This window comes from Rhineura floridana, chromosome 11 (genome assembly GCF_030035675.1).
Source record: "Rhineura floridana isolate rRhiFlo1 chromosome 11, rRhiFlo1.hap2, whole genome shotgun sequence".
Lineage (NCBI taxonomy): Eukaryota > Metazoa > Chordata > Lepidosauria > Squamata > Rhineuridae > Rhineura > Rhineura floridana.
Genome location: NC_084490.1, coordinates 632630 through 659612, shown reverse-complemented (window position 1 = coordinate 659612; position 26983 = coordinate 632630). Strand labels below are relative to the sequence as shown.

General features: G+C 53.2%; 3 protein-coding genes across 5 annotated transcripts; 1 reads left to right on the top strand and 2 right to left on the bottom strand.

The window, feature by feature from the left end:
• Nucleotides 1-697: 697 nt before the first annotated feature.
• Nucleotides 698-14744, bottom strand: LOC133367174 (serine protease 55-like). 3 transcript variants are annotated; one of them, XM_061591071.1, is made up of 5 exons: nucleotides 12991-14743; nucleotides 11699-11897; nucleotides 10411-10664; nucleotides 9331-9432; nucleotides 698-1227 (listed from the first exon to the last, which is right to left on the bottom strand). In XM_061591071.1, exons 2-5 carry the CDS (start codon nucleotides 11851-11853, stop codon nucleotides 818-820), a joined length of 921 nt encoding a protein of 306 aa, XP_061447055.1. In that variant the 5' UTR covers nucleotides 11854-11897; nucleotides 12991-14743; the 3' UTR covers nucleotides 698-817. The 3 variants fall into 3 exon arrangements, with proteins under 3 accessions (XP_061447055.1, XP_061447057.1, XP_061447056.1); XM_061591073.1 differs by lacking the exon at nucleotides 9331-9432 and adding an exon at nucleotides 9433-9470 and having other exon boundaries at nucleotides 785-1227; nucleotides 12991-14744; XM_061591072.1 differs by having other exon boundaries at nucleotides 785-1227; nucleotides 9331-9470; nucleotides 12991-14741.
• On the top strand, nucleotides 13928-21890 carry LOC133367179 (C-X-C motif chemokine 16-like). Its single transcript, XM_061591081.1, has 6 exons — nucleotides 13928-14236; nucleotides 17049-17172; nucleotides 17320-17402; nucleotides 18077-18277; nucleotides 18383-18562; nucleotides 19516-21890. Exons 1-6 carry the CDS (start codon nucleotides 14038-14040, stop codon nucleotides 19554-19556), a joined length of 828 nt encoding a protein of 275 aa, XP_061447065.1. The 5' UTR covers nucleotides 13928-14037; the 3' UTR covers nucleotides 19557-21890.
• Nucleotides 20527-24888, bottom strand: LOC133366768 (vitelline membrane outer layer protein 1 homolog). The gene is made up of 4 exons (XM_061590245.1): nucleotides 24755-24888; nucleotides 23543-23655; nucleotides 22716-22818; nucleotides 20527-21142 (listed from the first exon to the last, which is right to left on the bottom strand). Exons 1-4 carry the CDS (start codon nucleotides 24886-24888, stop codon nucleotides 20704-20706), a joined length of 789 nt encoding a protein of 262 aa, XP_061446229.1. The 3' UTR covers nucleotides 20527-20703.
• Between the last annotated feature and the right edge of the window lie 2095 nt (nucleotides 24889-26983).

Genomic DNA, 26983 nt, shown 5'->3' with positions numbered 1-26983 from the left:
GTAGTCTCTGGAATGGGGAGGGGGCAGAGCTTCCAGGCAGGGGGATGTGCGTTCCAGGTAGCGCCAGCTTCCTTGTTTTGCAAATGAACTACCTGCTAGGGGTTGCAGTCAGCTAAGTCTTACCCAGAGTAGACCTATTAAAAAGAATGGACCTAAGTTTCTTATGTCCATACTCTGAGTAGGACTAGCATGGAATACCACCCTAGGTTAGGGAGCATCATCAACCCAGCAGCATCCCAAGCATGAGTTACGGCAGCCTCTCCACGGCAGCCATTTTGTCCACCCTGCTTTTTCTCCCCCTGCCATTTGGAAGCTGTTTGCCTCCCCACATCACAGCCCTCCTCTGTGATCCTCCCTCCCCACTGCCACCACCTCTCTGCCGCATTACTGAGGGGCATCAAGGGCCAACTCTTCACAGCTTCAGGTGGTCACTGGAGAGGCACCTCTTCTCCTTGGCCTTTGGCAGCTGAACGGTTACTGTTAATATCCTCCTGTAGGCAGCCTGGTTTAGATGATGTGAAAAGTATTAAATTGTGTGGTATTTTGGGGCAGAGTTGTTTCATTTGCTTTATTGTATTGTATTAGCTTTTTTAGATGTGACCTGCCCTGGGACCTTACAGTGAAGAGTGGGTAAATAATGATGATGATGATGATGTTTCTACAGAGTTCCTTCCATGCTGCTTCCTGGAAGATCCTGCTCCTTCTCTCCTCCCAAACAACGAGAGCCAGGCTTATCCAAGAATATTTATTTCATCTCTGAGCCAAACCCCATCAAGTCCACGCTTTCCCAGAGTCCCTTGAGGTGCAGCCATCATGATCATCCCCCCCTCAGAACCACACTGTGGCTGATCCTTCCTGTCATCGCAACAGCCAACCCAGGGTCAAACTGGCACCCGCCAGGGACCAGAACAGGATCCGGAGGGGCTTGCTCTGCCGCCTGCCCCCAGCAGCCGCATCGGCCTCGACGCCGGCCCACATGTCCATCTCCTGCTGTGCCCCATGCATCGGGGAGTGGCTTTCCATAGTCTGAGGCACCCGGAAGGGGTGGTTGTCGTGGGCCGAAGTCTGCTCCAGCCAGGAATGGTAGTTCGAGACCCGTGTGTAGACCCCAGGGCTGTGGCGTGCCGCACAGCTTCGGCCCCAGCTGACTACCCCCACAAGGTACCAGCGTTGGTGGGTGCCACCACTCCCGGGCGGCCGGCACATGAGGGGCCCCCCACTGTCCCCCTGGATCAAGAAGAGAAAAAGAAGAAGGGCGAGTGGGTGACTTAAATCAGCCAAATACATCAAATGAATTAAAAAGCCATTTAGCAAAAGTGTAGATCAGCCTTTGCCAACCCAGTGCCCTCTAGTTGTTTTGGACTGCAGTTCATATCAGCCAGCACATTGGTGTAGTCCAAAATAACTGGAGGGCACAGGGTTGGCAAAGGCTGGCATAGATACTAGTATTACTGGTTTGGGGTTGAGCTGGATGATTTCTATGGGTCCCCTTCCAGCCTTTGATTTGGAACCCTGCAACTGGAGGTGAGAAACCCGCTCTGCTGGTTGGATGAGTCCCCTTTGTAAGTCTAATAGAGTGGCCAGGTGAGTTAAAGGGCCTATCAAGTGCCCATCAAGTGGCAAACCAGCCAGGGAGATCCTATTGTTACTGAAACTCTTCAGGAGAGCCCCCCCTTCCTGAGGCCAAGGAGAGGCTTGTATTTTGAGCAGAGTCTGAGGAAAGGCTGGGAACTGGAGACACGCAGAGGGGCTGGCTCCCTGCTTCAGGGCTTTAGGGTGCCTCCTGTAAGCCAGATGGAAAAGAAAGATCTATTGGACTGCTGATGCTTTGAACCCCTCCATCTTAAGCTCTGGTTGGAATGTGTGTAAATAAACAAACCATATTTCATAAAGACGCCACAGTCTCCACTGACCTTCTTCCCAAGGAAACCAAACCCTGGGCGAGCGCAGGGACCCCTGGAAATCTCTTACCGCTCGGAGACTCAGGTGTTGCGCAAAACTATTATCCTACAGTTTAGTCCAGCCTTTCTAAGCCTGCTGCCATCCAGATGTTATAGACTGCAACTGCCTTCAGCCCCAGTCGGCACATCTGGAAGGCACCAGGCTGGCAAAAGCTGCTTTGGTCACAAGGTGCACTGGATTTTTATTACTGTTGTCACATTTTACACCAAAGCGTCTCAAAGCTACTCAAAGGATAAAAAAAAGAAGTAACATCACAACCAAATATTAGAACGGCAATAAAACAACACCAGAAGTGTTATTCTAAAGATATTATATAAAAGAACAAATCCTATCCACCCCACTTAAAAGGAAGAGCACAAAACGAGGTCACCGACACAAGCTACCCTCCAAATGAATGGCCAAAGGCCTGGGGAAATAACTGTTTATTTGACACAGACAACTGTCAGACATGCTTTCATGATGTGGTGTCAGAAGTCAGGTTTTAAAACCTCAGATATTCCTAAGGAGGCACGGAAATGGACAGTTCCCGGGGGCACCGGAAACCTTCAGCTTCAATCATCCTGCAGCCTGGCCTGAAAAGAGAAAGATTTGCTCTCTTTTGCCCAGACACACAAGGAGGAAGGATCAGGCCAAAGCCCTCCATGCCTTCACGTTATGGCAGCCTTCCCCAGCCTGGTGCTCTCTGGGTGTTTTGGACTTCAGCTCCAATCAGCCCTAGGCAGCATGGTCCCAGTCTATGGTCTCAAGGCACATGAGGCCAGCTAGCAGGGTCAGGTCTGGTCAGTGCCTGGATGGGAGACCGCTGGGAACCACATGTAAGCTGCCTTGGGTTTCATGAAAAAAGAAATGCGGGGTATAAATGGAATAAATATACAATAAAAATATGATGCTGGGGCTGATGGGAGGTGGTTGTCCAAAACATCTGGAGGGCACCAGGTTGGGGAAGGGGAAAGAAGGTGGCAATGTTTACAAAGCCTTTACTTTTGCTTTGTAAAAGACACAAGCACAACCAAGTCCCATGCCACCTAGGGATTAACACATCTTCTCAGAAGTAAGCCCTACTGAATTTAGTGGGGCTTACTTCTAAGTAAGTGAGTTTTGTATTGCAGCCTCAACTACAGTCCTAACCCCAAGGACCCTAAACCCTCCTCATCCTAAGGACACCATACACACAGCAAAACAACTTCCAGAGAGGCAGCAGCTGCGTTAGCTTGTGGCAGCGAAAGCCGGAAGGGTCTTGTGGTGCCAGAAAGGCAAGCAGATTTATCACAGCAAACCCTTTATTTATTTAAAACATTTATGTCCCGCCCTTCTACCCTACAATAGGGCACTCAGGGCGGCTACAATAAAATTGCACACTTGGCAGGTTTATGAATACCTATGCTATACAGGGGCACAAATGCAACCAGCGGGTTCAGCATAGTCCAGACCTGGACAAACGAGTCCCCTGGAGAAGGACCCCCACAACAGATCTCCACACTGCCAGTAACGCTGAGGGGCTCTTGGATCTAGACCTCCCCACCCCAGGACTGGAGGTCTCCACACAAGTTGCCCTGGGGGTCCTGGCTGGCTCTCAAACCCACCCTCATCCCCTCTAGAGCCACAGGGCATAAAAACATGGAACAGTAGAGTTGGAAGGGGCCTATGAGGTCATTGAGTCCAACCCCCTGCTTCATGCAGGAATCCTACTTAAAGCATCCCCAACAGGTGCCTGTCCAGCTGCCTCTTGAAGGCCTCCAGTGTTGGAGAACTCACTGCCTCCCTCAGTCATTGGCTCCATTGTTCTACCACTCTGACAGTTAGGAAGTTTTTCCTGATGTTCAGCCAAAATCTGGCTTCTTGTAACTGAGCCCGTTATTCCATGTCCTGCACTCTGGGAGAATTGAGAGGAGATCCTGGCCCTCTTCAATGTGACAACCTTTCAAGTACTTGAAGAGTGCTATCATCTCTCTTCTCAAGGCTAAACATGCCCAGTTCTTTCAGTCTCTCCTCATAGGGCTTTGTTTCCAGTCCCCTGATCATCCTCGTTGCCCTCCTCTGAACCCATTCATGTTTGTCTGCATCCTTCTTAAAGTGTGGTGTCCAGAACTGGATGCAGTACTCAACATGAGGCCTAACCAGTGCTGAATAAGGGGAACTAGTTCTTTATGTGATTTGGAAATTATACTTCTGTTAATGCAGCTTAAAATAGCATTTGTCTCTTTTGCAGCCATGTCACATTGTTGGCTCATATTCAGTTTGTGATCATCAACAATTTCAAGATCCTTCTCACATTTAGTATTGCTGAGCCAAGTATCCCCCATCTTATAACTCTGCATTTGGTTTCTTTTTCTTAGGTGTAGAACTTTACACTTATCCCTGTTAAGTTTCATTCTGTTGCTTTCAGCTCAATGCTCCAGTTTATCAAGATCACTTTGAATTTTGTTTCTGTCCTCCAGGGAGGTTACCCATCAAAACATGAGATAAGATTAGTCTGGCAGGATTTATTATTGATAAATCCATGTCTGCTTCTAGTAATCACAGCATTGTTTTCAAGGTGCTTACAGACTGACCACTTTATAATCTGCTCCAGAATTTTCCCAGGGATAGATGTCAGGTTGACTGGTCTGTAGTTCCCTGGTTCCTCCTTTTTGCCCTTTTTGAAGATAGGGACAACATTAGCCCTCCTCCAGTCATCCAGCACTTCACTCATCCTCCACAATTTCACAAAGATAATAGAGAGTGGTTCTGAGAGTTCTTCAGCCAGTCCCTTCAATACTCTAGGATGCAGTTCATTGGGCCCTGGAGATATGAACTCATTTATTTATTTAATTTAATTTATATACCGCCCTAAGCCCGAAGGCTCTCTGGGCGGTGTACATAAACTGTATAACTGCCCTGCTGCAGGCCTTCCCTGCTTGCAGATTTAAGAAATTCTGCACTCCCTGTTAATCCACATGTATGACTAAGAAGGATGGCCTAGGATTCACTGAAGTGATTGGGTATTCCTTGACCATGTGTCTATCAATCTCAAGCTGCAATCCTGCCCCTTCAACTTGTTCTTCATGTTTGCCAGGAAGAGAGATTGAGCCAAAGTAGGAATTGAGCACTTCTGCCTTTTCTTTGTCATCTGTTATCATTTTGCCATCCTCACTGAGTAGCTGCACCACCATTTCTTTTCTCTGTCTTTTACTGTGGATGTACCTGAAGAAAGCTTTTTTGTTGCTTTTAGTATCCCTTGCTAACCTTGGCTCTTTCTCAGCAGAGGAGAGGTGAACCAGGCAAGAGCTTCAGCCCGAGTCCATCTAGCTGCACAAGAGGCTACTCTGGAGGAAGGGGAAGCATGTGTAAGTGCCTGTCCAGATCCGGGCCCTGCTGAGAGTCACAAAGGGCTGGAGGCTCCAGCTCCTAGCAAGATCGCCGTTTGAGCAGCTTCACTGCTGAAGTAACACCCCCTTTAGAGCAGGGCGGGGGGTCCGTCTTTGACCCTCCAGATGATGCTGGATCCCAACCCCATCAGCAGCCAGCATGGCTAATGGTTAGGGATGATGACAGGAGTTGTAGCCCAGCAACATCTGGAGGCCTAAAGATGCTCCCCAGGCTGGCCTAAGAGGTCCACGTTCCAGGGCAAAGCCCCCCTTAACTGGTGGAAAAGACACAGGGCCAGATTATGGTGACAACTGGGGATAACACAACTATGACAATTAACAGAGCAACACCAGGATGGGGAAAGTCTGTGGCCCAGTGGGTAGAGCCCCTGATTTGCAGGCCGAAGGTCACGGCATCTCCAGGCAGGGCTGGGAGGGAGCTCCACAGACTTGGGCCCACAACACTGAATGCACGATGGCTGGTCATAGAATCACAGAGTTGGGAGGGGCCTATAAGGCCATCAAGTCCAACCCCCTGCGCAATGCAGGAATCCTACTTACCCCGACAGGTGGCTGTCAGCTGCCTTTTGAATGCCTCCAGCACTGGAGAACCCACCACCTCCCTAGGTCATCGGTTCAACTGTTGCACCACTCTCACAGTTAAGAATTTTTTCCCGATGTTGTTGAAATCTGGCTTCCTGCAACTTGAGCCCATTATTCCATGTCCTGCACTCTGGGACGATCGAGAAGAGATCCCGGCCCTCCTCTATGTGACAACCTTTCATGTGCTTGAAGAGTGCTATCCTATCTCCCCTCAGTCTTCTCCAGGCCAAACATGCCCAGTTCTTTCAGTCTCTCCTCATAGGGCTTTGTTTCCAGTCCCCTGATCATCCTTGTTGCCCTCTTCTGAACCTGTTCATCTGCATTCTTCTTAAAGTGCAGTGTCCAGAACTGGACACAGTACTCTCTCATTATAAGAGCCATGCATCTGAACCATGGGGGCTCACCATCAGAGACTCCCCCCAAGATCTCAGTGATATAAGGGATCAGCGGTCCTTAAGATATCCTGGGCCCCAGTTAAGGGTCCGCCTTGTAAATTAGTACAAGAGCCTTGAGCCTGGCTCAGTAGCATATGGGCAGCCAGAGCAAGTTTCTGAGCACTGGAGTCATGTGCTGGCGGTAGCCTGTCCTCATGAACAGTCTAGCTGCAGCATTTTGCACCAGGCTTCCAGAGCAGGTGCAAGGTAAGTCCCACATAGAGGGTATTGCAGAAGTCCTGGGGTTATCTCAATAACAGTAATAGCTGGGACTGGGACTGCCTTTAATTTCCTCCAGTCCTGAGGAACCCCAGCAGTGTGCATATAGTGCCTTGTAAAATCTAAGAGAACAAGTCTGTACCTCAGGGCGCTGGAAGTCTAAAATCTGACATGGGAGCCACAGAGGAAGGGAGGGAAGCGGAGGCAGCAGGGGGCAAAGGGAGCTTTTGACTTTTGATTATAAGTGCCGTTGAGTTGCAGTGAGGGATTGCGGGGGGGGGGGCTAAGAGGTCATCCCAGTTGCTTCACAGAAAAGGTGGGTTTGAGGAGAGATTTGAAGGACGTAACCGGGAGCAGGGTGGTGGTGTCACGTAGGGAGCGTCAGTTCCAGACCTCGGGGGGGCAGCAAGAGAGAAAGGCCGGAGTCTTTGGAGGAGGAGGAGACCCTCAAAGGGTAGAAGGACTGGCGGGAGGAAGGTGGTGAATAGGGATGTGCTGGATCTCAGAGCAGAGAGAGAGGTGGTGGGGCCACGCCTTGGGGGGCCCTGCAGGGCGAGGAGGCAAGGAGGAGCTTTTGCTGGATCCGGGAGCAGACAGGAAGCGCCAGGGTTGGGAATGAAGGGGGGGCACTGCCTAAGGACAGTGGGTTTGGGAGCAGAGTCTTGGGTAAAGGTAAGGGGACCAAGGTCCAGCAAGCGAAGACCAGAGAGAGAAAGAGAGAGATCTCACAACAACCGTGGTGGCGGTCCACGGACCACAGTTTGGAAACCCCTGGCCTGGCCTGGAGAGAATTCTTGTGACTCTTGAAGGAGGCAGTTCCTGAGTAATGGAGATCTTATTTTTGACAGTATGGGATAGACCAAAGGTTATTATGGGGTGCAGACAGCACATATACACTTCATTTTGTAATTGAGGCTGCTTGTTCAGCTGTTTGGAGCTTTTGTTGGAGTAAGAACTGGGAACCAACTTCAGCCTCAAGCAAAAAAAGGAGAAAGGAGGAGGACTTTTAGAAGTGGCCGTGAAGAGCACTGGTGATTTTGGGAGAGGGCCGATTCAGTGAAGTGCAGGGGATGGAAGCCCAACTGGAGCAGGGGTATAGTTGTCCAGGTACTGAGGGGGGTCTTAGACCCCTTACTTTTTTGGGAGCAGGGTCCCAGCTGGGTCCCTATGTCTCCAGCATCCTTTGAGCCGATCAGCATTAAGATGTTAGCCACTGAGAAGAGTCTTCTAACATGCTTCTTTGTTGTTTCCTGCTGATTGGAGGCAATCGGAGTGAAAGGAGGTGAATGAACCACGGAGAAGACTCTTTTCAGGAGCTAAAACTCTCCCCTTTCATGCTTATTGGCTCCTAGGGACGTTGTGGGAGAAAGCATTAACAAGGATCTCATTTTCAACCCAGCAGGGAAAAAAGGGGGAGGGCTATGACTATCATGAAGGGATCCTGCACTTCTGAATTTCCACTACACTGCTAGGTTGGAGGGGGCCCAGGAACAGAGAGGGGGGAGAGGAAAGCAGTCGAGAGAGTGGGTGGGAGCAAGGAAGCACCCAGGAGTTTGGAGGCGAAGAAGGGAAGGGAGAGTGTGGATAGCCCCATGGTCTATTTTTATTTTTTTTAAATAGGGCAGACAGTGGCACATTGAACAGCAGATGGAAGGCGTTCTCTGGTACTCTAAAGAATGGGTGCAACTTGATTCTCCCGCTGAAGCAAGGAGCCCCTCCCCCCAGCAGATTGGCGTCACGGATGCGGCACGTGGCATGTGTAGCGAGTTAAAATGTGGGAGGGAAAGAGCGGCTTGTGAGGAGAGCCTCTGAGGCTCTTGATCAGGAGCAGGGAGGGGGAGCTGTTCGGATCTGTTTTGGATCCTCTAGCAGTGCCCGGCCTTGCAGCTGCTGTGGGAAAGGAGGCAGATTACGAGAAAGCATCACGCTTCCTTAGCGCAAAAAGCGTCGGCTGGGCTTCCTGCCCTTTCTCTCTTACTCAGCGGGGGGAGGGGAGATTAGATTTACTCCTGGATTTCCCCTTTTGGACACATTCAAATTGCATCCTCCCCTTCTCTCATTTTGAGGGCTACGGCATGCGCTGCGGCACAGATTTTGTCAACTGACTTTAATTTATATAAGCAAAATGCTGAAATTGCAATCAGGACTGGCCCTCGAGGTTGTTACCCCCGTCTCCAGCCAAGGTCAGCCAGCATTCAGTCCCCTGCCCCCCCCTCCCTGATCAAACAGCCCATTCAGTCCTTTCCCTTCAGGGCACCCTTCCCCAACATGGTGCCCTCTATATGTTTTGGACTAGACCTCCTGACTGTGATCTGGCTGAACATTTTTGGAGGGCACAGGTTGGGGAAGGCTGAGCTTAAGGCCTCCACCCACCGTCTCATCCCAAGTGGCACCCTCACCCCTCATTGTGCTTGCCTCCACTGTGCCTCCCCCTCCTTTGCCCATCTCCGCCTGTCCTCCGGTTTGTCCACTCACAGCCTAGGGACGCAGGCGGCGGCCCCATACTGAGCCAGACCTGTACTGCCTGCACTGACTGGCAGCAGCTGTCCAGGACTTCAGACAGGCGTCTCTCCCAGCCCACCCTGGAGGCACCAAAGACTGAACCTAGGACCTTCTGTATGCACTGAGCTGCGGCCCTTTCCCAAACTGGACTCCCTTCACGGCAGAGACTTGAAGCTTCCATTCAGCACCTGGTGCCCGAGGAAGGCCCACAGGAAGGCCGGAGATGAAGCCGGGAGGGGCCAGAGGCGAGCAAGGTCTCCTACCTGGCAGGCGTCCCGGCCACCCTCCTCGTATCCGGCGCACAGCATGTTCTTGGTGAGGGAGTGGAGCCACCTCTTGCAGAGCATCCAGTCCACCATGCCCACCTGCACATCCAGCAAAGCGTAGGAGCCCCGATCAGTCCCTGGCAGAGGGGAGGCGAGAGACAAGGCCAACAGGCAAGCTGGTTTGGGGTCAGAGCTGACAACTGCTCTCTCTCTCTGTGTAAGCCCCAGAAGACCAGCTACAGCTACAGGGGAGCTTACAGCACCCCACGAGCTATGGAAACTGCCCCCCCTCACAACCCTTGGGGCAGGCTTCACTGGGAACATCAGCAGAGCCCAGCTGCTAGATCAGACCGGGGAGGGGGGCTGGTACACTGTTCCCTGCCGTGGACAGCCAGACTCTGCAATGGGAAGCCCACAAGCAGGACATGAGTACAACAGCCCCACAGGCCACGCATGGAGACGGCCCTCCTGCGCCCCAGCAACCAGCAGTTCAGAGTAGCGCTGCCCTGCCAGCCTCCTTGTTCCTGCATTCCTCTCATCCCACCTGAAACCCACCTAGGCCCATGGTCACATCTCGGGGCAATGAAGCCTTCTGGGAGAACACAGCATTCAGGCTGCAGGGTGCAGGCTCTGCATGCGTGACCCCCATCCCACCCCCACCGATGGAGGCAAGATCCGAGTCTGGCATTCAGAACCATGTTCCCATTTCACAGATGAAGAACGGAGGGAGGGACAGCTGTCAGTGGCCCTAACATGGGTCTTTACGGGCCTCTCATATAAAACACTTTTTGCTGGACCTCACAGACCACCCAGGTCACTCTCCCTGCTTGGACACTCTGCAAGGTGGTGGTGGTGGGTGGGATCCCCCCAAGCAAGGATCGACAACCCACACGTCTGGGGATCCAACTCTGCCCCCCAGCCCACAATATGTGGGCCAAAGCAACCCAGCCAGGAACAAGGGGGGGGCAGAGAGGTCCACTGGAAGCAGAGGAGGTCCCAGGCCCCTCTTCTGGGGGTCTTCGTGAACTTCTGCTGGGGCACAGAGAGGCTCCAGAAGCGGTGCCCGCCGGGGCTCACCAGGTTTTGTCAGCCCCCAGCCGGCCACAAAGCAGCCCTCCCACATGTTGTCGTCGGGGACGATGCTGTGGTCGGGCATGCAGAGGGGGCTGTGGTACAGGCTGTAGGGGACGGGCCTCTCCAGGAGCAGGAGGGCAATGTCGTTGTTGTAGGTCCTGGTGTTGTACTCTGGGTGGATGTGGATCTTCCGCACCCAGCGCGTCACGTTGTGCCTCCCAAGGAAGTTGCTCCCGGCTGCCACCTTGATGTTGTCGCTGAGTGAGGAGGGGTGTGTGGGGGGGTCAGAGAGAGAGGGAAAAGGCTCTTTAGAGATTGACTACAATTCCATCCCACTTTCTTTGGGCTGTGAAAGCACATTCTTCCCACCCTCAAAGAATGCTAGGAATGATAGCTTGTCAAGGGTGCTGGGAATTGTAGCTCTGTGAGGGGTGAACTACAATGCCCAGGATCCTTTTGGGGGGGGGATTTGCTTTAGCTGTATGGTGTGGACACAGCCTTGGAACAAGACTTTCCAAGAAGTGCTTCAGCCCAATTAAAGGAATTTGAACTGATTATAGTTGCCTCTGCCTATGTTCCTAGGTGCCCTCCGGCATTTTGGACTACAACTCCCATCAACCCAGCAAAGCTGCACCTCTCAGTCCCAGCATCATAAGACCTTGCCAGCTGGGGCTGATGGGAGTTGTAGTCCCAAGTATCGGGAGGGCACCAGGTTCCAGTGTGTGTGTGTGTTTGTGTGCTGCAAATAAACAATGAACCTCGTTGCAAGAAATGGAGCTGCTCTGTTCAGAGGCAGGAGACAGTGACACCTCCATAGGGCACAGAAAGGGGGCACCTGCCTTCCGTGGGGCTGAGCAAAGTATCTGCATTTAGGGTGGGAAATAAAAAAAAAACTGTGCCAACCTAGCAAGTAACACCAATCCTACTCCTGGAAGTGCTGGATCCTGCAACTGGCACAAGGAAGGGCCCCTCCTGCTCACCTGCGTCACTTGTGCAGCCCCTGACAGCACTGAGGACCAGGAAGGCGCTCTGGGGGGCAGGGAGGACCCTCCCTCAGAAGGTCCTGCTCATCCACTCCACATACGTGTGCACCCCCCCCCAAGGCTGCCCTTAGGGCCAACCAGCCTGCCTCCTTGGCCCCAAGAGGAAGGCCCAGGGAGTGGCTTTGAGGGTGCACAGCCTGCAAGGGGGCCGAGGCTTCACTTAAGAGGGTCCTGCTGGCAGCCAGAGGGTGGGAATGAGCCCCCCCCACCACTACCAGCTGGTCCTTCAACCCTCCTTCATTTGTTACCTTCTCTCAGTGAAGCAGTGGGCCGCCGAGAGGACCCACCAGGGGTGGACAATGGACCCCCCGCAGAAGTGGTAGGTGCTGGTCTGCACGCTGACCACCCACGGCCATTTCCCAGGGATTGCCGCTGAACCCCCCACAATGCGAGAGCCAGCCATGGGGGAGGCGTGGGGACCATCGAACTCTGGCCGGAAGCCGCAGCCTGAAGAGGAGGAGATGGAAGCAGAGTCACCATTATGAAGACACCCCCCAAGAGATGCTTCCATGCAGCAGGCCTCTGCCTGCCACCCCCACCCACTTCCCTCCCTCTGTTCTCCCACCCGCTCCCACTGTTGGTGGTGTCACATTGCAAGGAGGAAGTCCTTGAAGCTCCTCCGTGATGTCACAGGAAACAGAACAGCCAGAGAGGCAGGGCAAGGTGTTCTTGGAAGGTTGACAGTCCGTTGGTGGTGGTGGGGATCTTTGAGTCGGGGTCCGAGGGAGAGAACAAGATTCCCCCAGCTCTGCCTGCACAGGGCCTTGCTCCATGCCAGCGCCCCCAATACCTTGTGCCCAAATGCCCGTTCCCTGCAGCAGCACCAGCAAGGCATGTGCCACCAGAAGATCCATGGGTCAGTCCCAGAGATCACTGGCATCCACTCTTAAGTGTGGGAGGGGCTTCAGGCGGCACCCTGTGATGTCACAGAACTCCAGCTGATGATGTCACAGATGCACAACCATTGCCCCTCCTCCAAGGTGTTAACTCCGCCTCCCCCCTTGATTGGGGCGTGCGTAGCTTCCTTTGAGGTGTTGCCATTCCACGAGGCATCCATTTCTTGAGGTGGGATCATTGGGAGAGAAGGGAGTCCCAAGTTCAAATTTCTGCTCTGCCATTGACTCCCTGGGGTGGGCAAGGGGGCAGGTCATCCTGTCCCAGCCTCAGTTTCCCCATGTGGAAGAGGAGGAGAAGCCTGGTCAGCCCAACCTCTATATGCCACATTTAATTTAACCCCCTCCCTACCAATGCACTGGGGTTTCAAATTGGGTATACTGCATGCCCAATCTGTGTGGCTGTGCCCCAAAGGGTGCTTATTTCCCCCAAAAAGAGAGGTGCTGGGGCTCAAGCAGCACCTGGCCTGGAATGGAAAGCTCACAGAAGTGAGGGAGAGCCATTCTTACAGCCCCTTCCGTACCAGAACATGGAAGGGTTGAGCTGATGGAAGTATTATTGAAGACAGAATGCTCAATCATACAGAAGGAGAAGCCTTGCTGAGGACGACCCAGCATGGCTTCTGCAAAGGGACATCCTTCCTCACCATGTCTTGGAGGTCTTTGATATACAGCCAGATGTCCTGTCCTGATCCTGCCAAGAAGCTCATGAGACAGGAGGCAGCGAGGCTCCAGATAAGGGCCCCTGATCCGGCTGTGCCTTGGGGCGGGTCCTGATGATACTGGGGCCTGGGTTGACCGCTCCTCTGGTGCTGTTAGTCTGTGTTAAGGTGTTAAGGTGTTAGCCACACCTTACGCAAGTTGGAGTCTCACGGTGCTGCTGCTCAGGGTGGGGGTCCGCCCTGGCCTCACAAACATGTGGATAATGGTGATGATCTGGTAGCAGGCTCTGTATGTTTTGGCTTTAGAAAAGCTTTTGACAAACCCTTCATCAAAGACTCCTGAGAAACCCAAGTGGTCATGAGCTAAGAAGGCAAGGTTGGCGGTGGCAACCACTTATAAGGGCTCTGTTCTCCCTCTGCTGTTGTGTGCCGGTCCTGCTTGTGGGTGCTGGACTAGGCGGCCCTTCGGCCGACCCTGCTGCAGCCAGGCCCACCTTCCCTAATTGGGGAAGGCAAAAGGGTCTGAGGCGTGGGAGATGAAGGGGTGGTCCACAACAGGTTTAAGGTGGGCGTGAAGCTCCTAACCTCACTCCATTTTTAGTTTTATTTTTGGGGCATCCGTAAGAGGAATACAAAGGAAGCGGGTGCGGTTGGGGGGAGGACACGGGCTAGATGGAAGTTCTTATCAGGCAGACGTTTATGCCTGGTGTGGAGAAAGTGGACAGAGGGGCCCCTTTCTTCCCCCTTCTGGATGGGGAGTCATCAAAGGAGGGGGCACACAAAGGAACCCTGCTTCGACGGCTTTGGGCGATTAGACACTCCCATGGCGTGGAGGCGGCGAGGTCTCTCGAGGGAGACTAGCCCGGTGGCCAAAGGACCCTCCTCTAGGTCCAGCAGCAGTCTACCGCTGCCTTTCAGGTGGAGGAGAGCTGCAGCGGGGCTGGGTCCTGCCGCTCCCCGGCGGCATCAGTGCTCCGGGCCCGACGGAGGCTGCCCTCCCTCTCCACGTCTCCTGACCTCGGAAAGCCTCACATGGCCGCCCACGCCACCCTCCCTCTGTGCTCCCGCTCCTTCTCCCTCTCCTCTCCTTTCGCTTTCGGCCGCGGAAGCAGCAGGATGGCCCCGCAAGGACTGCGCGCTCCGACGACGTCCGGGCGCTTCTCCACGAAACCGCGACGAATCCCGCTCCTCCTGCCGCCGAGCCTCCTCGTGCTGCTGCTGGCCGGACAAGGTACGGCGCCCGCGGGTCGGGTCGGGTCGGTGGGTGCCGCTCGTTCTTCCGACGGCCGTCCGCGGCTCCCGAGCCCCCTTTGAGACGCAGTTTCTCTCTGGTGCAGGCGCTTCCTGCTACTTCCTTGTCTTTAATGGCAACTAATCGGTGCTCTTTGTTCTCCTGTCTGTAGAAGGGCATCTGGCTTGGCACCTGATGGCAGATCGGGGAGGGGGAGAGGCCCTACCCTCCTCGCCTGGTTTCAGAGCACACTCAGATATGATTGTGTGGCTCCAGACCCAGCGGGACGGGGGAGGGGGTCCCTGAATGGCTCCTGGCTCAGAGTAAATCAGGGCCCAGGAGGGGAGAGGGTGGGCAGCAGCTCATGCGGGCACTTGATGCTGCCACTCTGCCAGGGCTGCGGCATAATATGAGCCAGGGTGAAATTCCAACACTCTCTCCAGTGCCAGGGCTGATGACTCATGGTCAGCAAGCCTCAGAGCATGCTCAGAGTGCCTTAAGAACACAAGAAGAGCCTGCTGGATCAGGCCAGAGGAGGACCATCCTGTTCTCATAGTGGCCTATCAAATGCCCATGAGAAGCCCTTCAGCAGGTCCTGAGTGCAAGGGCACGCTCCCCTCGGTTTCTAGCAAGTGGCATTCAGAAGCCTCCAGCTCTGTCATGGCTGGTAGCCAGCGATACCCTCCATGAATTTGTCTAATCTTCTTTTAAAGCCATCCAAGTTGGTGGCCATCACTGCCTCCTGTGGGAGGGAACTCCACAGTTTAACTATGCGCTGTCTGTGTGAAGAAGGACTTCCTTTTGTCTGTCCTGAATCTTCCAACATTCAGCTACATTGGATGTCCAGGAGTTCTCGTGTTATGAGAGAGGGAGAAAAACTTTTCTCTATCCACTTTCCCAATGCCATGCATCATTTTATACACTTCTATCATGTCACATCGTACTCACCTTTTCGCTTAACTAAATGTAAATGTACTGCCTTCAAGTCGATTCCGACTTATGGCGACCCTATGAACAGGGTTTTCATGAGGCTGAGAGGCAGTGACTGGCCCAAGGTCACCCAGTGCGCTTCATGGCTATGTGTCGTAGTCCAACACCTTAACCACTACGCCACACTGGCTCTCTTTCTCTTAACTAAAAAGCCCCACACGTTTGCAACCGTTCCTCATAGGGGAGTTGCTCCATCTCTTTTATCATTTTGGTTGCCCTTTAATAAACTTTTTCCAGCTCTACATTATCCTTTCTGAGGTGAAGCGACTAGAACTGAAAACCGTATTCCAAGTGCAGCCGCACCATAGATTTGTATAATGCCATGATGATCCTGGCAGTTTTTTGATTTTCATAGCTGTCACACATCCCCTTTGAGCTATCCACTATGACCCCAAGGTCTCATTTCTGGTTGGTCATCACCAGTTCAGACCCCATGTGTGTATGTGAAATTGGGGGCTGGAGGTTGGGTGGCACCAAAGTGCGTCATTTTACACTTGCTTGCATTTAATCACATTTGCCGCTTTGCTGCCCATTTATCCAGTTGGAAGAGATCCTTTGGGAGCCACTTGCAATCTGTTTTTATTTTCACCACCCTGAACAACTTGGTATCATCAGCAAACTTGGCTCCCTCACTGATCCCACCTTCCTCTTGCACTTGAGCATTGCCCTGCTCTCGCTGTCTCACACACATGTGCATGAGATCAGGGGCAGCAGGAGCCAAGTGTGAGTTTAGGCCCAGGACCTCCTGTTTAGAGGTGGAGCGTAGCCACAAGCAGATCAAGCCCCCTTTGTGGAGCCCTTGTCTGTGTGGCAACATGGAAGCAGACTTTTTCACTGATGGCACAGGGTGGGGGAATGCCCTCCCTGCTGAAACCCAAGAGCCCCCCCCATGCCTCCTGAAGACACCCCTGTTTGGGCAAGGGTTTCGCTGATCACCTGCCCTGAACCTCCTGTTTTAATTGCCCTTTTGATTGTTTTAATTGTTGTGCAGTTTTGATGGACTTGTGCTAGTGGACATTTTAATTGTGGATGTTTATTTTCAGGGCCAGTGCCAGGCATGGCAGGGCCCTTGGGTACTAGCCTGACTCGGGCCCGTGGCACCCACCCACATGCACCACCTACTTCTCCTGCTGAGGTGAATACTGTGTCCGCTGCACGCACATGCCTGCCATCAACCAAGATGGCATCAGTGGTATCAGCCCCTTAGGGAAGCCTCGGCTACCATCTTGGTTGATGGCAGGTATGTGCATGCAGCGGACGCAGTATTCACAATGGGAGAAGTAGGTGGGGTGTGCAGGTGGGCATTGCGGGCCTGCACGGTTGTATGGAGTGGTACCTTGGGGCTCTCTCTCTGTTATCCGTGGCAGGGTCAGGAGCTGCTGCTGCTGCAGATCGTGGAATGGGAGCACTACCCTCCCACCATAATGAGAGGCCTTTTGGGGGCCCCTCTGGGCCACAGGAGCCCTCTGCCAGGGCCTGACCTGGCTGCCCTCTGACGCCGGCCTGTTTATTTGAATGTTTTGATGGGATTATTTTATTGTGCATTTTGTATTTTTTTATAATCGGTTTTATACCTGTAAACTGCTTAGAAGGCATTTGGACAAGGAAGCGGCATATAAACTAGTAAATAAGAGTAACAGTAAACACTAACAGACCAGGGTAAAGGGAACGCAGCCCTCCCTCCCCTCCTCCTCCTCTGTGTCTGCTGGGCATTCACCAAAGGCAGTAATGGACCCAAAGGGGGCTGCCCAGAGGGCCGCATCTGCCCCACAGGCACCCTCGTGTGAGCTCCTTCCTAGCCCCTGCCCTCCTCTTTCTGCAGCTCTTGGGAATGAAGGCGGAGCTGCTGGGGCCTGCAAGTGCACTAGGTACATTGAACAACCCTGGGTGTTAAAAGAGCACCCCCAGAGGATCCAGACCTGGGAGCCCTGCATGAGTTTGATCAAGTAAGTGCCACCTCCCAGAATCATGCCCCCCCACCTCTGCCAGCCCATAATAAGGACTTCTCTGCCTGCCGTCCTGCTCTTCCCGCTGTCAGCCACCTCTCCCTCTCTCCACCTCCATCTCCTCCATGCTGTCTTCCTCTTATCCAGGTTCACACTTCGCCATCAAAATATTTGTTCCTTGCAAGATGTTGACTGGGTTACTGCATTGATGAAGAAATACCCTGGGAAAAGTGAGTCTTCCCCCCTCCCACCCCATGCAAAAGAGAAAAAGGGGTTGGGGTGCCTGAGGCCCACCTTCCATCCTGCATGCCATGAGCAGCCGGGGGGGGGGAGGCAAGAGAAGCTCATTGCTAGCTCCGTCGCACAAAGGCCACTGTGCCCACTCAGGGGAGCCCCACGTGAGTCGGGGAACTACCCCTTGCCACCGGGAGGAGGAAGGGCCACAGCCCAGTGGCAGAGCACCTGGCTTGCATGCAGAAGGTCCCAGGTCCAGTTCCCCAACAGCATCTCCAGGCAGGGCTGGGAGAGACTCCCTGCCTTAAAGCCTGGAGAGCCAGTGCTGCCAGTCAGAGTAGACAATATGGAGCTAGATGGACCCACACAGCCTGACTCAGTAAAAGGCAGGTTCCTCTGCCTCTCCGGCCCTCCACTGCGCTCTGGGGCTGCAGAACAGTTGGGGGCTGCCCCTCGCCTTCTCTCTACACATTTTCTGGGTTCTCTGCAGCCCAGGCGGCTCAAGGCACAAGGGGGGGGGGAGCTGGGGCTGGCAACCCAGATAATGGAGGTTTCCGTCCCTAATGTGTCTTTGGGCAGAAGGGGAACCAGGCTGGGAGGGCCTCTGTCCTGTCCCCCACCCCACCCTGCACCTCCTTGGTGTCTCATTGTGCATTTCCCTCTCCCAAAGGGAAGGGTGCCGGGAGGCCAGATGCTGGCATGGGGCGTCCCACCTCCACCTCCCGAGCCTCGCTATTAGCTCAGACCCCCACGGCTCCACCGAGGGACACCCCAGACGAGACCACACGTGGAGGGCAGCTGGCTCCAGAGTCAACCACGGGTGCTGCTTGGATGAGTGGCTCAACTAGGAGCCCCCCGCAGCCTGGCGATGGTGAGTGGGTGTGGAAGAGGGCTGCTAACCCTGGAAAGGGGGCTACCACCTGCCATCTTTGGGGGGCCCTGACTGTGCTTACTCTTTGACTTGGCTCTCCTGCAGGACCAGGCAAGGCCAGCCAGTCCCCACAGCAGGCGGAAAGGGGGTCCCCCAAAGCGGCTGTGGTGTCCCTGCTTGCTGTTGCACTCGCCTCGGTGGTGCTTGCCATTGGTGTGGTGTGCCGGAGGAGGCGCCGGGGCCGGGGAGGAGTGCTGGCAGCCGGCAGGCCTCTTGAAGACCCAGGTGAGCAGGGAGTGGTTGTGGCATCCTGCGTCTTCTCTCGTCCATGGCCCATACACCAACAGAACAGCCTTTGCCAAGCTGGCGCCCCCCAGCTGTTTCGGGATACAGCTCCCTACAGCCCCAGGCGACACATGTGGCCCCCACCAAGAGAGCCCAGAGCTAGTTTTGAAAGCCTTCTCTGAACTCTGGTGCTTTCATCCTTTCTGCTGGTTGTTTAAATTCTTGTTTTAGTTGTTTTGTTAAAGTTACAAATTTTTATATTTTTGTTAGACGTTTTGAATGCTTTTTCAGCAGAAAAGCTGGCCATAATTTTTTTTTTTAAAAAAAGCATTGTTAAAGCAAAGGAGGGTTTGGCCTGAAAGCCTTTCCTTTTCAAACCACTCTGAGCTCCTCAGAAGAGGAAAAGGGCGGAAGAAGTCCACATCGAGGGTGCCTGGCAGTCTGTAGGGTCATGGGTCAGGCCATATCTCAGCACTGGTGGCAGCAGTGGCTCTTCAGGGTCACTACTTCTTATAGACAAATTCATGGAGGACAGGGCTATCAATGGCTACTAGCCATGATGGCTGTGCTCTGCCACCCTAGTCAGAGGCAGCATGCTTCTGAAAACCAGTTGCCGGAAGCCTCAGGAGGGGAGAGTGTTCTTGCACTCGGGTCCTGCTTGCGGGCTTCCCCCAGGCACCTGGTAGGCCACTGTGAGAACAGGATGCTGGACTAGATGGGCCACTGGCCTGATCCAGAAGGCTGTTCTTAAGTTCTTACCTGGACGTGCCATTTGGGACGGAACGTGGGACCTTCTGCACACACGGCAGATGCTCTGGCCCACAGACGTTCCTCCCTCAGGAAGCCCCGGAGTCCTGCTCTCAGCATCCCCTGTGCTCACCCATTGCATTCCCCCCTGCCCTCCCCACAGCTGCCCCACGGCTAAAATGCAATCCCACTTTTTTCCCTTTCAGCTGAGGAGAATTTCTGCCAGCCTTATCGTGAGGAGACCTGAAGGTGGCATGCTGTTCCCTGGAATGACTCCGCCAGAGGATCCGGCAAGTCTGCCGCATCACTTCATTGTGGGAGGGGGCTTGGAAGGACTCTGAGCAGGAGGTCAGATGTGAAAAATCTGAATCTTGTGCTACATGTGTATGAAAACATTTGGGGCTCTGGAAAGGGGGTGCCTGCCCCCCTCCCAACCAAGCCTCCAGAGCTTTGTTGTTTGCCCTTCACCCCCATGTTCCTCCTTCGAGCCTTATTTTTGGTACAGCAGAGTAAATAATAAGAATATTTTTTGTAAAAAAAAAAAAGAAACTGCCGCTGTGAGCCTTATTTGGCGGGTGCCTCTCCCTGCGCGTGTTCACTTGGAAGCCCAGCGTCTGCTTTCACTTCCCAAAAGGTGAAGTTTGCTTGATGATTCATGTCTGAAAATGCCAGCCCAGCCCTTGCACCTCCCCGGTGCACATTCAAGCTCTCACTTCCTGCTATGAGGTCACGGGGCTTTCCACCCGTTTCCAACAAAGCCTCAAGAGGAAAACGCGAGCAGTTGGTTAGTGTGAATGGATGACGGCACCTCACAGCCACAGGGTGGGCCAGCTGCTGTGGCACAGGGTATCGGGGGCCACCAGGGCAGAATGATGTAGCCCCAGCTGTGCACCCCCGCCATTTCCCACAACCTGTTTCCATCAAGGGGGAAAGCCAGACTTAAGAAGGCATTTAAGAGCTGGTCAGATCTTTGTTGTTAAATTAGATTTCTCCCCAGGTGAAAGGGCAGATGGATGGCCAGAGGAGAAACTCAGTACACAGGCAGGCGGAAAAAGAATAAAAACCTGGTTTGAAATCCCAGGTAACTAGCCAGTACAATTTGGGTTGGGCTTGCACGTGTGTGCGTGTGTGTCACTTCTGGTTGTTTGGAGAGATGAGCAGGCTGAACTTTGCCTTCAACCTGCAATACTACTCAGATCCCCACAGCGGACTGACCTTTAGCAAATTGCTATTTATAATTGGGAGTTGCTTTTTTTTACACCATTAAGAAACTTTGCAACATGAAAGGGAGAAGCAACTTTTTACTGCAGCTTTTCCACATTTTCATTGCCCCCCCGATTCTCCTCTGGCATTTTCCTGTGGGTGGGCGTGCATCGCTGTGGTTGCCAGAATCCTCAGCAGCAGCAGAAGAACCGGGCGTCGTTGAGAGCGGTGTCATCCTTGATGCCCACGGGGGGCTGCACTCGAGTCTGGAGCCCGCAGATGTAGCCCCTGGGGCAGGGGGCGCTCCACAAGCCCCACTCCCCCCAGCCGTCCTGGTGGACCTGCAGGTCTTCCTTGTCTCTGCACCTCATCCGGAGGCCGTTGGCTGCCGTGGCGTCGAGACCCCTTCGCCGGAACTCCACCTGCAGCTGGAAGGAGACGAGCGGCCCCTTGGAACACCATTGGCTCGTGGTCCATTTGCCCCAGCTTGGGTTGGGAGAAGCAAAGAGAGGATGAGGTTCAGAGGAGGGCAACGAGGATGATGAGGGGACTGGAAACAAAGCCCTGTGAGGAGAGACTGAAAGAACTGGGCATGTTTGGCCTGGAGAAGAGAAGACTGAGGAGAGATATGATAGCACTCTTCAAGCACATGAAAGGTTGCCACACAGAGGAGGGCCTGGATCTCTTCTCGATCATCCCAAAGTGCAGGACACGGAATAATGGGCTCCAGCTGCAGGAAGCCAGTTTTCGGCTGAACATCAGGAAAAACCTCCTAACTGTTAGAGTGGTACGACAATGGACTCAATTACCTAGGGAGGTGGTGGGCTCTCCAATGCTGGAGGGCTTCAAGAGGCAGCTGGACAGCCACCTGTAGGATATGCTTTGATTTGGATTCCTGCATTGAGCAGGGGGTTGGACTTGATGGCCTTATAGACCCCTTCCAACTCTACTATTCTATGAACATCTGCAGGGGCACAAGTTCCTCATTGCTAAGTTAGGGGGTGCCTGTGATGTTCCTGTATTAATGTATATATGGTAAGTGCTGTTTGTATAGAAGATACATGGTAAGTGGAATGAAAGAGGAGGGGGGAGTAAATGAGCAGTAGAATGCTGGATGATTGGCTGAGTGTTTGGATGGCTGAGAGTATAAAGGGAAGGAGGACAGTTGAATCTGGGTGGACGTTGGTGGGTTGTTTGAGAGGTGTTTGGTGGGGTTTTTGAGAGGAGATTGTGTGGAGAGTTGGTGGATGTGGGGAGAGTGTGGAGTTCGGATTAATACTAAGACAAGTATCACAGGAATAGATGAAACCATATGCTTATGTGCCTTTATAAAGTAATCTTGTTATTTCTAATATTTAATAAACACTATTTTGGTTTACCGGAGGCCTGATCCTTGGCTGGGGAATATACAGACCAGAGGGGAGGGCAAGGTACTTACCAAGGCTGAAGGGAAACTGTAACAATTGGTGGCAGCGGTGAAGGGAAGAATATAACACCACAAGTATCCAGAGCAAACCAGAATTATATGCATTCTATATAGATCAAAGGGATTGGGACAGCTTAAGCACGCAGTCACAGAGGTAACCTGATTCAGAGAGACTCAGGCAGAATCTCTGGGAATACTGGTTATAGGACGTGACTGGTGGTGCTGCCTAGCAGGGGGATCTGGTGAGGTCTGTGCTAGAGCGGAGAGAGAAACCATAAAAAAGAACAGTCCGGACTGGTGGAGTCCCTGGTGGTGCCTAGTGACAGGCAGTAGCCACAAGCAGGTAGGAACCTGACAGGGAGAGCCAGGGAAGGGCGTCACAGTGCCATTTTCTAATCCCCCCCTCCATTCTCCCTGCAACTAGAAAACCAGCATAATCTACTGGGGTGGGGGCAGAAAATCTAGCTGAACCCACCCCCCATTGTACTTAGTTTCTACTTGGGGAGATTTTTTTTTTTAGGTAAAAACAGTCCAAGGTACTCTATCATCTCATTCTGCTGCCTGTGTAGACCACCAGTCCTAACAACCCCCAGCCCACCCTCGAGACCCCGGCAGGAACCTTCATTCCCAATTCCTTACCCCTGCCTGCATCCCTGTGGCCCCTTTTCCCTGAGAGGGGGACCCAGGAGTCCTGGCCCTTCCATTCCCACCCTCATGCACTCCTCCCTGCCCCTGGGTTGACTGGTACCTCTTGGGCATGCCCTGGAATGCACTCACTTGCCCACAGATGAAGTGATGTTGCCCCCTGGGCACAAAGCAGAAGGATCCTGTTCAGCGCTGTGTTGTCTTGCCCGGGGAGGAAGCCCTGGGGTGACTCCAGCTGGGGGGAGGAATGGGGGCAGAGGAGAACAGGCAAACGAAGGCCTTGGTGGCTGGAAGGAGGTCGGGTGGTAGCATGTCTCTGTGAAGCGGCAGTGTGCCTCTGTAGTGGCAGTAGTGATAATAATAAGGCAGTATGCCTCTTGAGCCACAAACGGGGAGTGTTGCTGTTGAACTCAGGTCCGCTGTCCCCCATTGGGGCACCTGGTTGGCCACTCAGAGAAGAGCAGGAGCTGAACTCGAAATGCCCCCCTTGGGGCTGACCCAGCGGTGGCAGCGGCTGCTTCAGGGCACTTCTGATGTTCTAATGATGGGGCATGGGTGGGATTGCAGCTCTCTTTGGTTTTTGCTCTGCTCTTCCCTATAAAATTGCTGACCTGGGCGCCTGCTGGGAGGAAGGGTGGGATATAAATGAAATAATAAGTAATTTAAAAAACCTGTGTGACGGTTTAGGTTTTAGAAAATGTCTGCCTGAGGGCTGAGATGTTTAGGGTCCGCGTTTAAGCTGTTTCCTCCCTGTTACTGTAAAAAATGGACCTTGTAAGCTATTTAGGGCAAAAGCCTTCCAGTTTTGCTGACGTTTATTGGTACAGGATGGGGATGGTGCTAGAGAAAAACAGGAAAGGTGACTGTGTCTTAGAAAAGTGAGTGGCCCCCTAACCTTGAGGGTGCAAAGGCCATCCCCTGTCTGGTGCCCTCTGGATGTTCTGGGCTACCACCCCCACCAGCTCCACACTCAGCGCGGGCCCTGGTGGGGTCCCCCTCCCCTGCCGTCGGCCATTGAACAGCCCAGGAGAGAAGGGGGTGGATGTGCCATCCCAGCAGGGCAAGGCCGCATCTGTCGGAGGGGGGAGAAGCAGCCCCAGCGCCAGCGAGTTTCTTTGCTGCCTGAGTGCTTCCAAGCTGCTTTGGGGACCTTCCTGGCTTGGAAGGCAGAACGGACGACAATCAGGTGCTGACTTTCGAAAAGGAGGCGGGAAGATCATGGCTCCTCTTGCAGAAGGTCCCAGGGTCTGTCCCCTTGGAGAGACCCCTGCCTGGAACCCTGGGAGCCGCTGCCAGCCAGTGTAGACAATATTGAGCTAGATGGATCCCAATGTCCCTAGGGGTTCTTCTGCCTGTTTGGTCACGCAGCCTCCCCCCTGCACCCCAAAAAGCTCTGCTGAGGCAGACCAAGGCAGTCCCGTTTACACCAGCAGCTGCGTCTGGAATTCCAAAAAGAGACCTTGAAGGAGAATAGCCTCCTCCCTCTGCCTTCTTGGCCACTGGCATTCAGTAAACAAGAAGCAATGACAAGGCAGCCCACAGAAATACACACAAAAACCCAGAAAAAGAGGCCGGCGCTTCTTCTAAACCAGCCTTTGCCAACCTGTTGCCCTTCAGACAGCTTGGACTTCAATTCCCATCAGCCTCAGCATGGCTATATGAGGCTGGGGCCAATGGGAGTTGTAGTGCAAAACATCTGGGGGCACCAGCTTGGGGAACAGCTGATCCACACAATCACTGCTGTTGTACTGAAATTCTACACTCTGACCTCCTGCACCTGAACTCGGACGTTGTGTCTAAGCCCTTGTGGAGGCAAGTCCCTGGGGGCCCCCTCTGCCCCTCCTCCTCCTCACTGCATTTGACTAAGCCCCTTTTAAAGTCATTTACTTGGCCAGCAGCGACCCCCATTTCTTGTGCAGCAGCGATTTCCACGAGCTACCTCTGCACTGCAGAAGAGGGACGCCTATTTTGCCCAGCCTGAGTTTGCTGAAACATCAACTTAATTGCATGACTGAATGCTGCTAACTGGAAGTTTCCAGTCGGTCACCTTTTCAAAAATTACAAAGCCCCCAAGTGTTGCAAGTTTTTCTCACACGGTAGTTGCATCATTTTAGGTTGCCCCTTTCCAGCTTATCCTTCCGATGGGTTGCCCAGTCCTCTGCCCTCCACACCTGGCACCTGTGGGGCAGAAGAGGTTGCTCTGGTGGCCGCTCACCTTGACTGCAAAGCCATCTGCATAGCCTGACTTGCAGAACTCTGGTTGCCCCCAGACCCCCTCAGCGCCCCCGTTGGACACATTGAGCATGGCGCAGTAGAAATGCCCCACAGCACTGGGGGTCAGGCAACCCAGCAGGACTAGCAGGCGTGCAACCATACCCAGGGCAGTGGCCATGCTTGGAGGGCGAATGGCTCATATCCCTTGGGAGTCAGGCTGTGTTTTATACCCTGGCAAGGAAGGGGAGGGAGACTAGCCTGGCCTGCTGCCTGTCTCCACTGGCCCAGAACGACCTCGAAAGCCAGAGCCCATGGAAAGGAGCCCTGCTGTGAAAAGGCAGAGGGGAGGGACGGAGGGAGGTTGCCAGGGGTGGGGGTGGGGTGGGAACATGCGGGGGCCTTATAATTGCTAAGGAACTATTCACCTTCCCTTCCGCACACACACTTTTGTTTTCAAAATACTTGAGAACTCACACACACACCAACATACACACCAAAGTTTGCTATAAAGCTGTTGTAAAAACACCTCCAAATTTGGGGTGGTGTACATCCAATTTTGGGCAAATTTTGAATAGTCTTCTAAATATTTATCTCGCATCTTCTTCCCTCCAGTCTGAATTGTGGCAGGTGGTCTCTAAGTCATCCGCAGAGTACACCCATAAATCAATGTGCTCAAGTTAGTCATGACCAATGGTAACTCTTCATTGACTTCAGTGGCTCAACTCTCAGTGTAGCTTCCTGCCCGATATCACTCAGGGACAATATTGTGAAAGAACTATTCAAAATCCGTGTACATTTTAGTGCATGTTTGCAACCCTAAACATTACAAATTGGGGTGGGCAGGTAGGTCCTTCCCCTCCTCCTTACTACCTGTAGGTGACCATGTCTAGTTTGCCTGGGAGCTTGGGAAAGTTTAGGTAGGAGGTCTCTATAAAGTCCATCCAGCCGGCCTCTTTGGAGTGTCCTGGATCAGAACAGCCTCTGCAAAACTCCCTCCATTGTCCTCACTAGGAGAGATCACTGAACCTTAAAGCATCATTAATTGGAATAAACAGATTTTGGCCTCCAACTGACTCATAAACACAATTGGAAGTGTGTATCTGTTACAGGACAGTAAATGCTCCCCACCCACCCTGGCAGTGGTTCTAGAGAGTTCAGGCCCCTGCCGCAATATTTAACTAGGAATGGGCATGTAGGGGATCTCTCAGCCTTCCCTTTACAATCCTGGTCTGCAGGTGTATTCAAATTTCTTTTCAGCAATGAGGGCAAAACACACCTCTTGGGACTCACCTCCTTTCAGTTCCCCCATTGTTAAATTCAGAACAATAGCCACGGCTTTGATGGGGCAAAGACAAAACAGTGAAGCACAGAATTAATGTTTCTTAAGAGAACAAACACCAGAATGAATGGATGGCATGCAATACTTACAAGTCCCTCCTTTCAGAAATGGCAGGTTAATTTTGCTTCGATAGTGATAAGGCAAGCCTCTGCTTGCGTTTCAGAGGAGCCCCTGTGATTCGGAGAGAGCAAGCCCTGATTCCCAGCACCCTGCTGAGATTTTGGATCTTTCTGTCCCTGCAACTCTCTTTGGGCTCACTTATTCCAGCTTGGCAGAGCGGACGGTCTCCCTTTCCCCCCTCCCACTGTTACACCTCGATGAACGCCCTTGCCCTCACGTATTCCCTTCCCTGCATCCTCACCCTGAAGCCCTGCCTTGGAAGCCAATTCTCCTGCACATCATTCCTGACAGACGGGAGCTGAATCCTTGGCAAGGGACCCCCCCCCCCGGGGATGCATCTTATCTATGCTATTAGCATGCCAGATTAGGGCACAGGCAACTGTGGGTTCTGCATGATGCCAAGCATGGCAACCTCCAGCCTGCAGGCCAAATGGCGTTGGACACAGGTCTCAATTTGGCCTGCGAGGCCACTTCCCCATAACCCCCCCCCCGAGGACATACGTGACCGACAGAGACAGGAGATTCTTCCTTGGCAGGGTTGGCTTGCTCTTACTGCCCATCAGCTGATCAGTGGCGACTTCAAGCCCGCTGAGATCAGCTGCATTAGAGTTTCTCACGGGAGTTCTGCAGTGTTGCCGGCCAGGGCTTGAACTCAGTTCTGATCAGCTGACAGGCGCTGACTTCAAGCCCTCTGGGATCCTCCTTTGCACCATGGCTTGAACTCAGA